Below are 13813 nucleotides of genomic sequence, written 5' to 3' on the forward strand. Positions count from 1 at the left end.
TGTGGAGCTCCGTTTCCCTTTGCATTTGTTTGCTAAGTTGTAGATCCACTCGAGTGTCTTGGAACGTATTCAAGAGCACCGTTGCTTGCAAGTGTCCTGCCGTGCTTTGATGTCTCGTTGCGACCTTGGTTAGGCAATTCAGGTTTGCAAACCCAGTGTGGTTCCAAACACCATATCGGTCGGTTGCAAATAACAGGCATTCCCAGCAATACATTCAGCGCTGTATGCCAGGTGTACCTTTTCTAGTTGGTCGATTAGAAGTGCCGCACAAATCATTTCCTTGGCTGGGACAGGCCTGCTAGCTGCGGGGTTAGTCGACCCTTTCTCACAATTTCCAGCTTTTCTTGAAAGGTCCTTCTCGAAAAAGGCTTTGTCAGTAAATCTGCCACCAAATAAATTTCTTCTCTTCCTTCAGCCATTGTGCGTTTAAAAAACTACAGGCTAGGTAAAAAATATAAAAATCACACGGAAGAAAGTTTACATGCTAGCTAGTTGTACTTCAGTTTCAGTTAGCTAATGGTCCTCCTCCTATCATGCCACGTGAAAAATGCTGACGTAGGCGGCTACCAGCTAGAAGGTTCCGGCGGGTTAAAGAATACGCCCAACATGGCAAACTCGAAATCTAATTGGTTAAAGAAGATGACAGTCAACAACATCGTCCCCATTTGTTTCAACAGCAGAGGGGATTCATTTGAAATTTTGAAGGCCTCGGGGTAGATTTTTCACCCAGAGACAGCACATTGGAAAATCTGATTGGATAAAATATCTAATTGAAATGAGCTGCACTGGAAGTAGCGCAAGCTGCACTGCACAACTGAGGGAGAGTGTGGCAATGAAATTATGTTAATACTATTAATAGACTGATGGGAACAAACTTTGTAAAATACATATATCACTAATTATATATACATTAAATTATAAAAATATAATTTTCTGATTCTGACAATCTCTAGGCCAGCAGAGAAGGTCTTGCTGGCCCTTACGGCCCACCTCTGTTCTAAGGAATGGGCATTCCCAACTAGTGGAGGCTTTATCTTTGATAGTTTCTGATTTTTGTTTATAAATTCTCTCTCTGATGTCTAGGCTGGCAAAAAGAAGAGGATCAGACTTATTTTAGATGGAGAGCACGACACAACTTCCACCAGAGAGGACAGTGGACCGGACGTCCTACGGAATCGTATACCCAACATCGACAGCCACAGTAACATCAATGGATCAGTGTACCTTGCCCACAATGGTACCATCATCCGAACACGAAGGCCCCCTTACCCCAACAACTTAAAACTGGGCTCACCAATACGATTAGGTAAACAATTTAAAAAACTGGAAAAGCTAGGTGTCACACATGAAGAGCATTTCCCTTTAAATGGCACTGCAGATAATGGTCCTACTGTTGGCACCACTGCCCTTTCATCTTTTACTGATCACAACCTCAACTCCAAAGAGTGCAGTGTAATTGGCCCTAACTGCATAGGGCCCAAATCCAACATCGATAAAGCCCGTTTGGAGCAGGATAGAGGGTGCTGTGAGCAGGACTCTTCGGTAGACAATGGGGAGATTAAAGAGTCGATAGTGTCTCCATGCGAGCAAATGCTGTCTGATGAAGAGGAGCTTTGGATGGGACCCTGGAACAACTTACACATACCAATGACAAAACTCTGATTTTCAGTTTTACTAATGCTGATGGTACTGTATCTATTTAGTTTCCTTTTTATGTTTTTCTATGTTTTATTTGGGTTAATCAAAGAGTCTTGATAATGTTGTATACAATCCTGACACCGACAAAGAAATGTGATTCTCTTATAGGATTTATGTTCTTTTTTTATTTTCATGAATGTGACTATTATATTTCACTTCTTACTGTAGTGTCAGACCAATTGTTGTGAATGACAGGGCTATTCTGTGGAAATTACTTTGCCTCAAGTCAATAATTTCCAATTTCAAATAATAATTAAAATGATTAGCTGTTGTCTGATATCATTACACAAACAGACAATATAAAGAAAATGCAGCTGATTTTAACTTTAATTTATAAAGTGTGTCCATTAAAGCTTTGATTGAGGAGTATTTTTTAAAAATGAATCTAATTTGAATCCCTGAAATTATGTATTAACAGTGATGGCTGCTACACTGATAGAATTATTCCTCACATGTTTTATAATGGATGTATTTTTTACATTGAGAATACAGTATATGATTGTAAAGACACTAATATTTTCAAAAGATTATTGACCGAATATAAATATACAACTAAGTATAAAATATAAATGTATTTTGATAACTATATGTTATATACTACTTGTTTTTCATTCCTTTTTTTCATTAAGAAATCAAATTACTATTATATTACTATTTATATTGATCACTTTTTTCTTTACCTTTTTTTTTACATTGGTCATATAGTTTGAAGCTTTGATTTATTATTATCATGATTAAAATGTGAACGTGCAGATAATGCAAACATGTTTGTCAATAAAAATCTTCATCTGTCCTTCAAAGATGCAACGCGGCTCTGTGCTGGCAGATATGAATGTATGTCTATAAAGACTATGATAGATGCCTGGGATTGAGGAGACTATCTCTGAATACTATTGAGATATGATAATTAAAGCTTTCTGAAGTGATGTAATGATATATTTACTAGAGGAAGGCCAATTTAACAGTATAATTTCAGAGCTGATACTCTAAATTTGAATGATACCTGGCTATCATGATCTTTAAAGGATTTAGGATTATTGTGGCTCATTCATATTATTCAGTAAATGTTTTGTCCCTATCTAATTTGTTAGCTAGTTAGTTCTCAATATCACATTTAAAGGCTTATTCACTCTGCCCCAACAAATGCCAATACACATGGTTGTTAGTGTCTGTTTAAACAGTGTTAACTCTGATGGTGTTTGTTGGTGCAGAGTAAACTGTAAACCTGTAAAAGTGAACATAGTGGTGAATTATAAATACATTTACTAACATGGGTTCCCCTTCTGTCACTCACTCGACGTTGTGTCGAATGAAGTGACACAAGGGGTCTTCCTGGGACGCCAAACATAACTCTAAACCTGAGAAAAGGCCAATGTCAAGTTGGCAGACAGACATACGGGTATAAAGGGAAGCGGAGCAGCGAGTGCCAGTCAGAATTTTTCTTCGGAGCCGAACGATTGTGCAACAGCAAGCTGAGTTCACCACTGTTTCACTCACCTCTACTGGCGATAAGCACTGCTGTTGGATCTACGGCGCGTTTCCAGCTGGCGTTCTCTCTCTCTGTACTGTGTGCAGTCTACGCCCCTGGGTGCTTCGACAGTGCTTTCATTGCCTGAAAGAGTGTTTCTCCTCCTAAATTTTTTTATTTCCTCTAAAGGTGTTTGAGTTCCCACTCATAAAAGAGCAATACACAGCAGGCGTTGATAGTCCTTTTCAGGACGTATCTTTTTAAAGATGTCTTTCCGCCTCTGTGTAGTTCCTGGATGCGGTTGATTTCTCTCCACTTCTGACGGTCATAAAAGCTGCCTCGCGTGCTTTGCACTCAAAGATCTGCACCTGGGCATTTCCGGCCCCGACGTGCTGCAGGAACTGCGCTCTGCCACTAACCTTGCTCTCAGAGTCATGAAGGTCACAGTGCAGGCACTCGGGTGGGCGATGGCCACCCTCATGGTCCAGGAGCGTCACCTCTGGCTGAACATGGTTGAGATGCGCGACATTGACAAGGCACGCTTTCTCAACGCCCCCGTCTCCCAGCTTGGCCTCTTCGGTGACACCGTCGACGACTTCGCCCAGCAGTTTTCGGCGGTGAAGTAGCACATCTTGCCGTGGCGCCGCCAAACCAGCGCACCCCGCCTGCTCACTGAGGGCATCCCCCTGCGGCTAAACAACAGGTAGCTCTGCCTCAACCTGGGCCCAGCTCTCAGCCCTAGCGCCGAGCACCTCGCAGGCGGCGTACGCCCCCTGTCTCCAGGACCCTTTCCAGGACCAGGAAAGCTCAGAAACACTGCTCAGACATTCACTCCAGAGCTGGTACCAAGACCACTCAGTCTCCCAGTGACGGAGTGGTCCTGCAGAGACACTGAAGAGACAGCTCTTGCCCCGCTAAGGGAAGTGGGCATCCGCATACCCTCATGGTGTATTTGCCACATGTTACCTCCCCCTAGACTGGGCAGGATGTGGCCTCTGCAGGGTCTTTTCCCCCTGAAAGAATAGGACTAGGAAAGACCGCCTTCCCCGACGCGTTTCGTAGCTTTAAGATAGCCACAGCCGCTTCACGTCCTATGTGAGAGACATAGTGAGAGAAAAGGCCATGGCTGCTGGGCTTGCTCCCATGCTAGTCATGTAGCGACCTACCACTGTAAACGGCCGTACCTTATTTTCGGCACCTCAGTGCAAAATCCTGACTGGCACTCGCTGCCCCACTTCCCTTTATACCCGTATGTTTGGGGCTGGGCATGTAAATTCTGTCTGCCAACTTGACATTGGCCTATTCTCAGGTTCAGAGGTACGTTTGGCATCCCAGGAAGACCCCTTGTGTCACTTCATTCAACACAACGTCTCGTTCCTTCCCTCGGGGAATGGAGGTTACAACAGTAACCATTACGTACTATGCACTAACTTAAAAAATGACAAACTTGCAATGTAATATTCCAGATGTAACTTTTTTTCCAGGTCTTTTTTTAATTTATTTTTTACCAGGTATATTTTATTTTATTTTATTTTTCTCCAATGGAACGTATTTCAAACAAACATGTTTTCTTGGGAATTTAATTTTATTTAGTAATCAGAGTATTGCTTTTTTCCTTTTTTAATATCCCTTTAACTTACAGAAGCCAGTTCCCTCATGGCATCATTCTCCAAAAAGTGACATAATTTTGGTGGGAAAACAACAGTACATACATCCGTAAGTATTGGCAATACATTTTATGAATTCTGTTCAGTTTTGTGGTTTTTGTTTGTGTCTCACTTTAAAATATTCCTTTCTGTTTGATAAAAAACTACTATTGTTATAATATTCTTGTCATTGTATAAACAATTAAGCTATAATTAATAAAGTTTAAGTGCATGAACTTGAACGGCCCTTTCTCCTAAGGAGGAAAAGGGTTTGTGTGATGTAAGGTTAATTATAAGGGCAGAATTAAACATTTTTATGTGATGCTAAAGGTTTGACTTTACTGCAGAGTACTGGGAATTTTATTTTTTATTGTGTCAGTTGAAGTTAAACTGTACCACTTGACTTCTGTATACACACACACACACACACACACTGGTAGCCAAACCTTTGGAATAATGTACAGATTTTGCTCTTATTGAAAGGAATTGGTACTTTTCTTCACCAAAGTGGCATTCAACTGATCACAATGTATAGTCAGGATAGTCTTTGAAGACTGTAGTGTACACCTTTGTATGAAATCTTCAGTTCTTTTGGCAATTTCAAGCACTGAATAGCCTTCATTCCTCAAAACAATTATTGACTGGTGAGTTTCTAGAGAAAGCTGTTTTTTTTTTTGTGCCATTTTTTTTTTTACCTAATATTGACCTTAAAACGTAAAGTTTCACTTTTTAAATATCACTAAAATATCACTTTTTTCAAATAGTGATGGTGCTGACTACACTTTGTGATCAGTTGAATTCCACTTTGGTGAGTTAAAGTAGCAATAGCTAAATCTGTACATTATCCTATAACTTGTGGTGTGTGTGTGTGTGTGTGTGTGTGTGTGTGTGTGTGTGTGTGTGTGTGTGTGTGTGTGTGTGTGTGTGTGTGTGTGTGAGCGTGTATTTATCACTTTGTGGGGACCAAATGTCCCCATAAGGATAGTAAAACCCGAAATTTTTGACCTTGTGGGGACATTTTGTCAGTCCCCATGAGGAAAACAGCTTATAAATCATACTAAATTATGTTTTTTGAAAATGTAAAAATGCAGAAAGTTTTCTGTGAGGGTTAGGTTTAGGGGTAGGGTTAGGTTTAGGGGATAGAATATAGAGTTTGTTCAGTATAAAAACCATTATGTCTATGGAAAGTCCCCATAAAACATGGAAATACAACATGTGTGTGTGTGTGTGTGTGTGTGTGTGTGTGTGTGTGTGTGTGTGTGTGTGTGTGTGTGTGTGTGTGTGTGTGTGTGAAAACTTTATTGCGGGTAAAACTTTATTGCGAAGTAAAGTGTTTGCAATCTGTTTGGGGAGATTTTTCATAATTTACTTGCCATGATGTAGCTTTTTCCCCCAATATTTTTATACAGTTTTATCGACTATTTTCCACCCTTTATTTTTTATAGTTTACATGATGTGTTCGTGTGTTTCTGTCCTTTCATGTGCATGCTTATAGCTTAACTGTGAAGTGATTAACAGTTAACTGCAGGTTTCTACATTCACCAGCAGAGGGAGACACACTATTGACCCTTCCATTCTTCTCCAAGCTCATGGTCATTACTGTAGTTTACTTATACAAATCATATGTAATCTACCTTGTATGAGAGACATCAAACATGTATGGCTTTATTCTGTGGAACACAAATGTAGATTTTAAGCAGCATTTTAGTCTCAGTCAGCATTCACCGTCATTGTTACAATTCACCAATCATTTTCACCAATTATCAAGTGAATAATGACTGACACTGTCATTCTACCTAACATTTGTATTCTATGGGAGGTTACGGGGACATCTTTTTAGGTTACAAACTGGTAATTACAAGAGTATTATGCTATAAATATGGTTTATGGGGACATTTCCATATGGGGACAAGTTTTTTTTTTTTGTGAATGTTAGTGTTAAGGTATATAACCTATAGTTTGTAGAGTATAAAAATCATTATGTCTATGGAGAGTCCTCAATGTGTGAGCGTGCGTGCGCGTGTGTGTGGGCAGGTTTTAAGTGTACATGAGAAGTGAAGTGTGTGTGATCTATTTGTGTTTGTTGCACTTGATGGTTCAACATTACATTCCATATAATAGTTTATAATAGCAAAATAAAATACTTATCTTATTATCTCTGCAGTAGGCTATGTATACAGTGCACAGTATGCTTATTTTCTGCACGGAATACTGGCAATATTCGGAGAGCATATTAATACTACTAAAATTACCATTACTTTTTCTGCACTATGCATATTGTCTGTGTGCAAGTGATACAAGGATGAAAAACAACATTTGTCAAAATGGGCAGTACACAACAGAGCAACCTACATGGAATACTGGCAATGTTCAGAATTGTATGCTAACGTTCTACTCTTACAATGTCTGCTGTATATAGTATGCATACTGTGCACACTATGCAAATTTTCTATATGCATGCAAGAGTTGGATGACGTACTGTACCACCTTTACTAAAATGTGCAGTATACAAAAGAGCACACAGCATGGAATATTGGCAATGTTCACAATTGCATACTATCTACTTTTACCATGTCTGCTGTAATTACAGTAGTATACATACTGTGCATGCAATACAAGAATGACGTACTGTACCACATTTACTCAAATGTGAAGTATACACCAGAACAAACTGTACAGATTATTGCAATGTTCGGAATAGCATACTAACATTCCACTCTTACTATCTCTGCAGTATTGTTTGTATACTGTGCACAGTATGCAAATTTTCCATATGCATGGGATGCCTGAATGACAAACTAGATTTACATAATAGTGCTATAGCATATTATACAGTATGTAGTGTACTATATGTGTAGTATACAACAAAGCACTCTGTGTGGAGAACTATATCATTGCAATGCACACAACATTCCATTTGCAGTGTGAGTGGATTCAAGTATTAGCCTATCCACTTCAATTTTGAATAAAAAAAACACATTATTACAAAAAATGCCAAATCTGAACATAATGAAGATTATGCGATAACAATGTAGCATAGTAAGCTATTCCATTCCAAACATACGCCATTCTCTCTTTTATGCGCACACACATGCACTGTGATCTCTGGATAAAAACATTCCAATAAAACATCTTTTCGATGTGACTAACACATATTTTGACCCGTGCTGCAGAGCTCACAGGCACATGTGATAATAGGGCTGCTAGGAAGCGTATGTTTCAGCAGTCAGTGCTATGTGTGAGGTTTGTGCTCAGGTGCTGTAATACAGGGCTAAAGCTGTTATTTCTGCCTTCTCAGATGAGCCTCTATTGAATGTTTCAGAGCTGCTATTACAGCGCAGTCAGATGACTTATGATTCTAATTACTCAGATTATATAATTAGCTACTCAACGTCTGCATCCTGCAGGGAAGAAGTGCACACGCAGGTGTTTATGAAAGAACGAGAGGTTGCATGTGTGTGTTTTTAGAGAACTGATGTGCTTTTGGTAAGACCCGTGACAGACAGGCTGTACTGCCGCTTGTGAGGTGGTTGAGGGGTAATTATGTGGTCTCGATGCTGCAAACTAATTTTCTCACAAGAGAAAACTACACTGTTGAAAAGATGCAACTTTGAGTGTCAGGCATAAAACCTGTGGCCTCGGGACTGACAGGAGCTGTCAGCCTGATTCTCTTGTCACAGTTATAAACTTAGGATACTAAATAGACCTTTATACTGACTCTGAAAAACACCAAAAGAAAGATGCCCATGGTCCCTGTTCATCTGCATGAACGTGCCTTAGTCGTGCTGCATGAAGGCATGAGGACTGCAGATGTGGCCAGGGCAATACATTACAATGTCCGTACTGTAAGATGCCTAAGACAATGCTACAGGGAGACAGGAAGGACAGCTGATCATCCTCGCAGTGGCAGACCACGTGTAACAACACCTGCACAGGACCGGTACATCCGAATATCACATCTGCTGGACAGGTACAGGATGGTAACAACAACTGCCCGAGATATACCAGGAAAGCACATTTCCTCCATCAATGATCAGACTGTCCACAATAGGCTGAGAGCGGCTGGACTGAGGGCTTGTAGGCCTGTTGTAAGGCAGGTCCTTACCAGACATCACTGGCTACAATGTCGCTTATGGGCACAAACCCACCTTCGATGGACCAGACAGGACTGGCAAAAGTGCTCTTCACGGACAAGTCGCGGTTTTGTCTCACCAGGGGTGATGGTCATAGTCAGAATGAATGAGTGTTACACCGAGGCCTGTACTATGGAGCGGGATTGATTTGGACGTGGAGGGTCCGTCATGGTCTGGGGAGCATCATCGGACTGAGCTTGTTGTCATTGCAGGCAATCTCAACGCTGTGCTTTACAGGAAAGACATCCTCCTGCCTCATGTGGTACCCTTCCTGCAGGCTCATCCTGACAAGACCCTTCAGCGTGACAATGCCACCAGCCATACTGCTCATTCTGTGCATGATTTCCTGCAAGACAGGAATGTCAGTGTTCTGCCATGGCCAGCGAAGAGCCCAGATCTTGATCCCATTGAGCACGTCTGGGACCTGTTGGATCAGAGGGTGAGGGCTAGGGCCATTCCCCCCAGAAATGTCCGGGAACTTGCAAGTGCCTTGGTGGAAGAGTGGTTTAATGTCTCACACCAAGAACTGGCAAATCTGGTACAGTCCATGAGGAGGAGATGCACTGCAGTACTTTATGCAGCTGATGACCACATCAGATACTGACTGTTACTTGTGATTTAGCCAGAAATATTTAGCCAGAAGACGTAAACAATATGCGTGTTAACATGATTTTACTGTCCTTTTCTGTGTAAAGTTATAGCCTATTTTACAACTTTGTTGCCATTACGATGTAATATAAACAAAAACTAAAATCCTAAAACAACTGTAAAATTGACAGTTTAAACAACTTTTCAGCTCAAATAATGCATGAGTTTAAATAGCATAATTAATGTATGTGCTTTTATAAAAGTATAAGCTCCAAATCAAAATTGTTACTTTTTTCCTCACAATTCTGAGATATTACGTGTCAGCTGCTTGATATAATCTGGCAATTTAGTGATAAAACACGCAATTGCATGGAAAAAAGACACAATCAAGAGATAAAATGTCAAAATTACCTTTTTTTATTTCATGGTGTCTTCTTTGCATAAAAGGCCAATGGTGTGACAAATTTTGTATTTTTTTTAAGTAGCCTACACACACTTCACAGTCTCTCAAAAAATAAATTCATAAAAACAGTATATAATGATACAAGCATTAGAAAATACTGCTAATCATAATGGGTATCTAAATGTAAAGTTGCATTCTTAACATTCTTCTGCTGAATGAGATTGCTGTGTTAAACTCATAGCTGGTCTGTTTGTGGGAAGGCCATTATCTGAAAATGGAGTTCAATGAGGGCACAGCTTTGTGCCAGTCATTTGTGTTTGTGTGTGGAATGTCTTAGCAATGTCAACATTAACGAGCACGTGTCGTCTCGATCATGAATGATTTACTGCCCCCTGCTGTCCACTCACCTCTTCTACAACTATAAACTGCCCTCAGGCCGACGGTTTTCAATGCATTAAAACCTCTAAACATTTTTACATTTTAACATTACACAGTCTTCTCGTCGTTTTCATTTTCTGGATAATTTTAGACACATAAATCATTGAAGAGATGGTTTTCAGTAGGAGAAAGAGCGTATATAACTTTAAATGCTCGATGTCTGGTTGTCGATAGTAAGTTCTGAAGACTTCGTGTGTTTGTTTTGACATTTGTGTACCTCTAATGTCCACTGGGTTTATTTTTGGGGCACCATTTGATGTTTTTATTTTTCAAGGCAATTTTAAAAACCATTTTTGGCAGCCATAAGTATATATTGTTGGTTTGGGGCACTTATAATTTCTGTCTTGTACATGGTTATTTTTGAGATGTACTCGTGCCCAAATTACATTTCAACTGTCAGACAATCTCACTCGCAGACATACGCAATAATATGCAGGAGCTATTCGCGGTTCCATCCCACCCGAGATGTTTTATTATTTCTGAAATACTGGGTGTGTTGAAAAATAGATAGTTCACAGTCTAGCACTTTTAATGAGTAGCTGCTGTTCATGTATATTTGTGTACGAACTGCTCTCAGCTTTGCCGCAAAACTAAGACGACACTCTGTCCTGCTTTGATGCTCACTCGCTGTATTTGTTTTCTCTTCAGTGGTCAAATCATTTTCTTAATCAGAATTTGGCCTTGTTTATGAGGAAAATATCTAAATGTCTTTAAAACCTCCTGCCTAAATTTGTTTGCTGGTCTTAGCTGGTTTGCTGGTGGTCTTAGCTGGTTTAGATAGGTGGCCAACCCAGCCTGACCACGTTTTCTGTGAATTCTCAAATTAAGCTTTTTTCTCTTACCACATTGGCATTTTTTTTCCTCACAAATTTTTTTTGATTTATGCTTAAAAATTATGACGACAATAAGTCTTAAAGGAATATAACATGTTTAATACAAGTTAGCTTAATTGACCGCATTTGTGGCATAATGTTGACACAACCACAAAAAAATGTATTTAGACTTAAAATGTATTTTGTTCCTCTTTTCCTTAAAAAAAAAGAAAAAAAAAAATTCCAGTGAGGCACTTACAATGGAAGTGAATGGGGCCAATCTGTAAATACTCACTGTTTCAAAAGTTTAGCCACAAGACATAAACAATATGCGTGTTAGCATGTCTTTAGTGTGAATAAATCGCTTACTAACCTTTTCTGTGTAAAGTTAGGCAATATCCATAAACTGACCTTAAAACAATGCTTTAAACAACTTACATGAGTTGTTTGTGAAGAATTAATATGCTTTTATAAAATTATAAGCTTCACATTTCTGCATTTAAACTCTCCAAAAATTGCCGCCATTATTTTTAGTGCCCCACTGTAGTCTTGATTTTGGCTTTTTTATTTGTTTATTTATTCATTTATTTTTTAAGACAAAAGCTGTGCTCCAAATGCTGTGGATTGAGCTTAACTTGTACTTAACCTGGAACATTCCTAACCCTAACCCCCAAATTAAAATTATGTACTCATTTTCTCCAAACCCAAGACAATACAGTACATTTGGAAGAATGTTGATGCTACTGAGGCTGTCAGTCTTTAACATTCTGCCTAACATCATCTTTTTTGTCCCACAGAAGATTTTTTTTTTTTTTTGGAACAACATGAGAGTGAGTAAATGATGACAACATTTTCAGTTTTGGGTGAACAAACCCTTTGATATCATATGAAATGTTGCTTCTCGAGTAAACAGGCCTATATCTTTTGCAAAGGATGGATGTTTAGATATTTTATCTGAAAAACAAGACAAAATACTAATTACATTTTTGTGTGTGTGTGTGTGTTGAATTGTATTGCTATCATTCTATGTTGCGTTAAAATAATACAGGCACTTGTTTAGAGTTTTCTCCCTGGCATGCAGAATGGTTTTGTCAGCAATGCATGTCGGTGTGTCTGGACGGAGTATGGCAATGGCTGGCGTCTGTGGCATGGTCCAGGATGATGATGATGTGTGTCTTTGCGAGTGCTATTTTAGGCCCAGTGTGCATCTGTGTCTCGTAAAGTCAGACAGGCTCTGTTGCTGCTCACTTTACACACTCCGTGTGTGAGTTAGCACATTGACTCGACTGCTCTGATGTGGTCCGATGCCTGTGTGGTCCTTAGAGGAGAGAAAGAGAGGGAGGGTCACACGCAGCACTTAAAGCATTACACATTATTAAAAGACAGTCTAACTTTGAGGAGAGTTTCAAAGAAAGTGCGTCTGACTTTGACACTACTGTTCGCCTAATGTACTGTTTCAGGTAGAATGAAATATGTTTTCCAGACTCACATTTTCCAAACAGCTAAAATGCTCTCACTTTTTCAGTAGATGCCAAGCGGCAGAGAAAGACCAGAGATGCAGTTGTAGAGAAAATAGAGGCAGGGAAACCACAGATCGGGCACAACCACACGTTTGAATCCTTTGAGAGAGTGTAAGTTGTCATTTTTGCTGTAGCCTACTGTACTCCACTTTGCCTGAGTGGTAAAGGAATAGTTCACCCAAAAAATACAATTCTGTTATTTACTCACACTAATGTCATTCCAAACCTGTATGGCCTAATTTCTTCTGTGCAACACAAAATAAGATGTTTTGTACAATGTCCCAGCTGCTGTTTATCCATACAATGAAAGGGAATGGCAATTGGGGTTGGCATGCTCCAAAAAGTCAACATAAAAGTAGAACATTCTGTATAACCTGTGCACTATAGATAACATTACCGTAAAAACACGCTGCAGGCATCCACACTTCCAGATTCTTTTGAGCAGCTGTTTTCCTTGGTGAATATGAGCAGTGCTGTGATTTTAATAATCTATTAAGCATTAACAGTTTGTTAATGTTAATAAAAGTTATTATAAATGGCTTATATCGAACATATACAGTATGGTTATTTTTAACCTGTAACAGGTTAATGGCTAATACACGTTCTCACACTTTTAAAGCACGAGAAATGTGCATATAAAAATGAAAATTGTACAAAAAAGACGTGACGTGTTGTGCATACTGAGATGCTATTCTGCTCACTACATTTGTACAGAGGGGTTACCTGAGTTAGCGTAGCCTTTCTGTCAGCTCCAACCAGTCTAGAAATTCTCCATTTCTGTCCCCAGAACTGCCGCTCACTGGATGTTTTTTTGTTTTTGCACCATTCTAAGTAAACTCTAGAGACTGTTGTGCATGAAAACCTCAGGAGATCAGCAGTTACAGAAATCTCAAACCAGCCCATCTGGCACCAACAATCATGCCATGGTCTAAATCACTGAGATCACATTTTTCCCCATTCTGGTGGATGATGTGAACATTAACTGAAGCACCTGACCCATATCTGCATGATTTTATGCATTCGTTTGCCACACGATTGGCTGATTATATGATCAAATAAATAAGTAGATGTACAGATGTTCCTAATTAAGTAAAAAGTGAGTGTATT

The 13813-nt window shown here is 39.5% G+C and overlaps 1 protein-coding gene across 1 annotated transcript in view; it reads left to right on the plus strand.

Annotated features, from left to right (window-relative positions):
- Positions 1-2199, plus strand: part of pcdh15a (protocadherin-related 15a) — a 250136-nt gene extending 247937 nt beyond the window's left edge. The window contains exon 39 of the mRNA XM_052150614.1: positions 1084-2199. Within this exon, the coding sequence (XP_052006574.1) occupies positions 1084-1662 (579 nt within the window). The 3' untranslated portion in view covers positions 1663-2199. The remainder of the gene's footprint in view (positions 1-1083) is intronic.
- Positions 2200-13813: the final 11614 nt, after the last annotated feature.

This window comes from Xyrauchen texanus, chromosome 20 (genome assembly GCF_025860055.1).
Source record: "Xyrauchen texanus isolate HMW12.3.18 chromosome 20, RBS_HiC_50CHRs, whole genome shotgun sequence".
Classification (NCBI taxonomy): Eukaryota; Metazoa; Chordata; class Actinopteri; order Cypriniformes; family Catostomidae; genus Xyrauchen; species Xyrauchen texanus.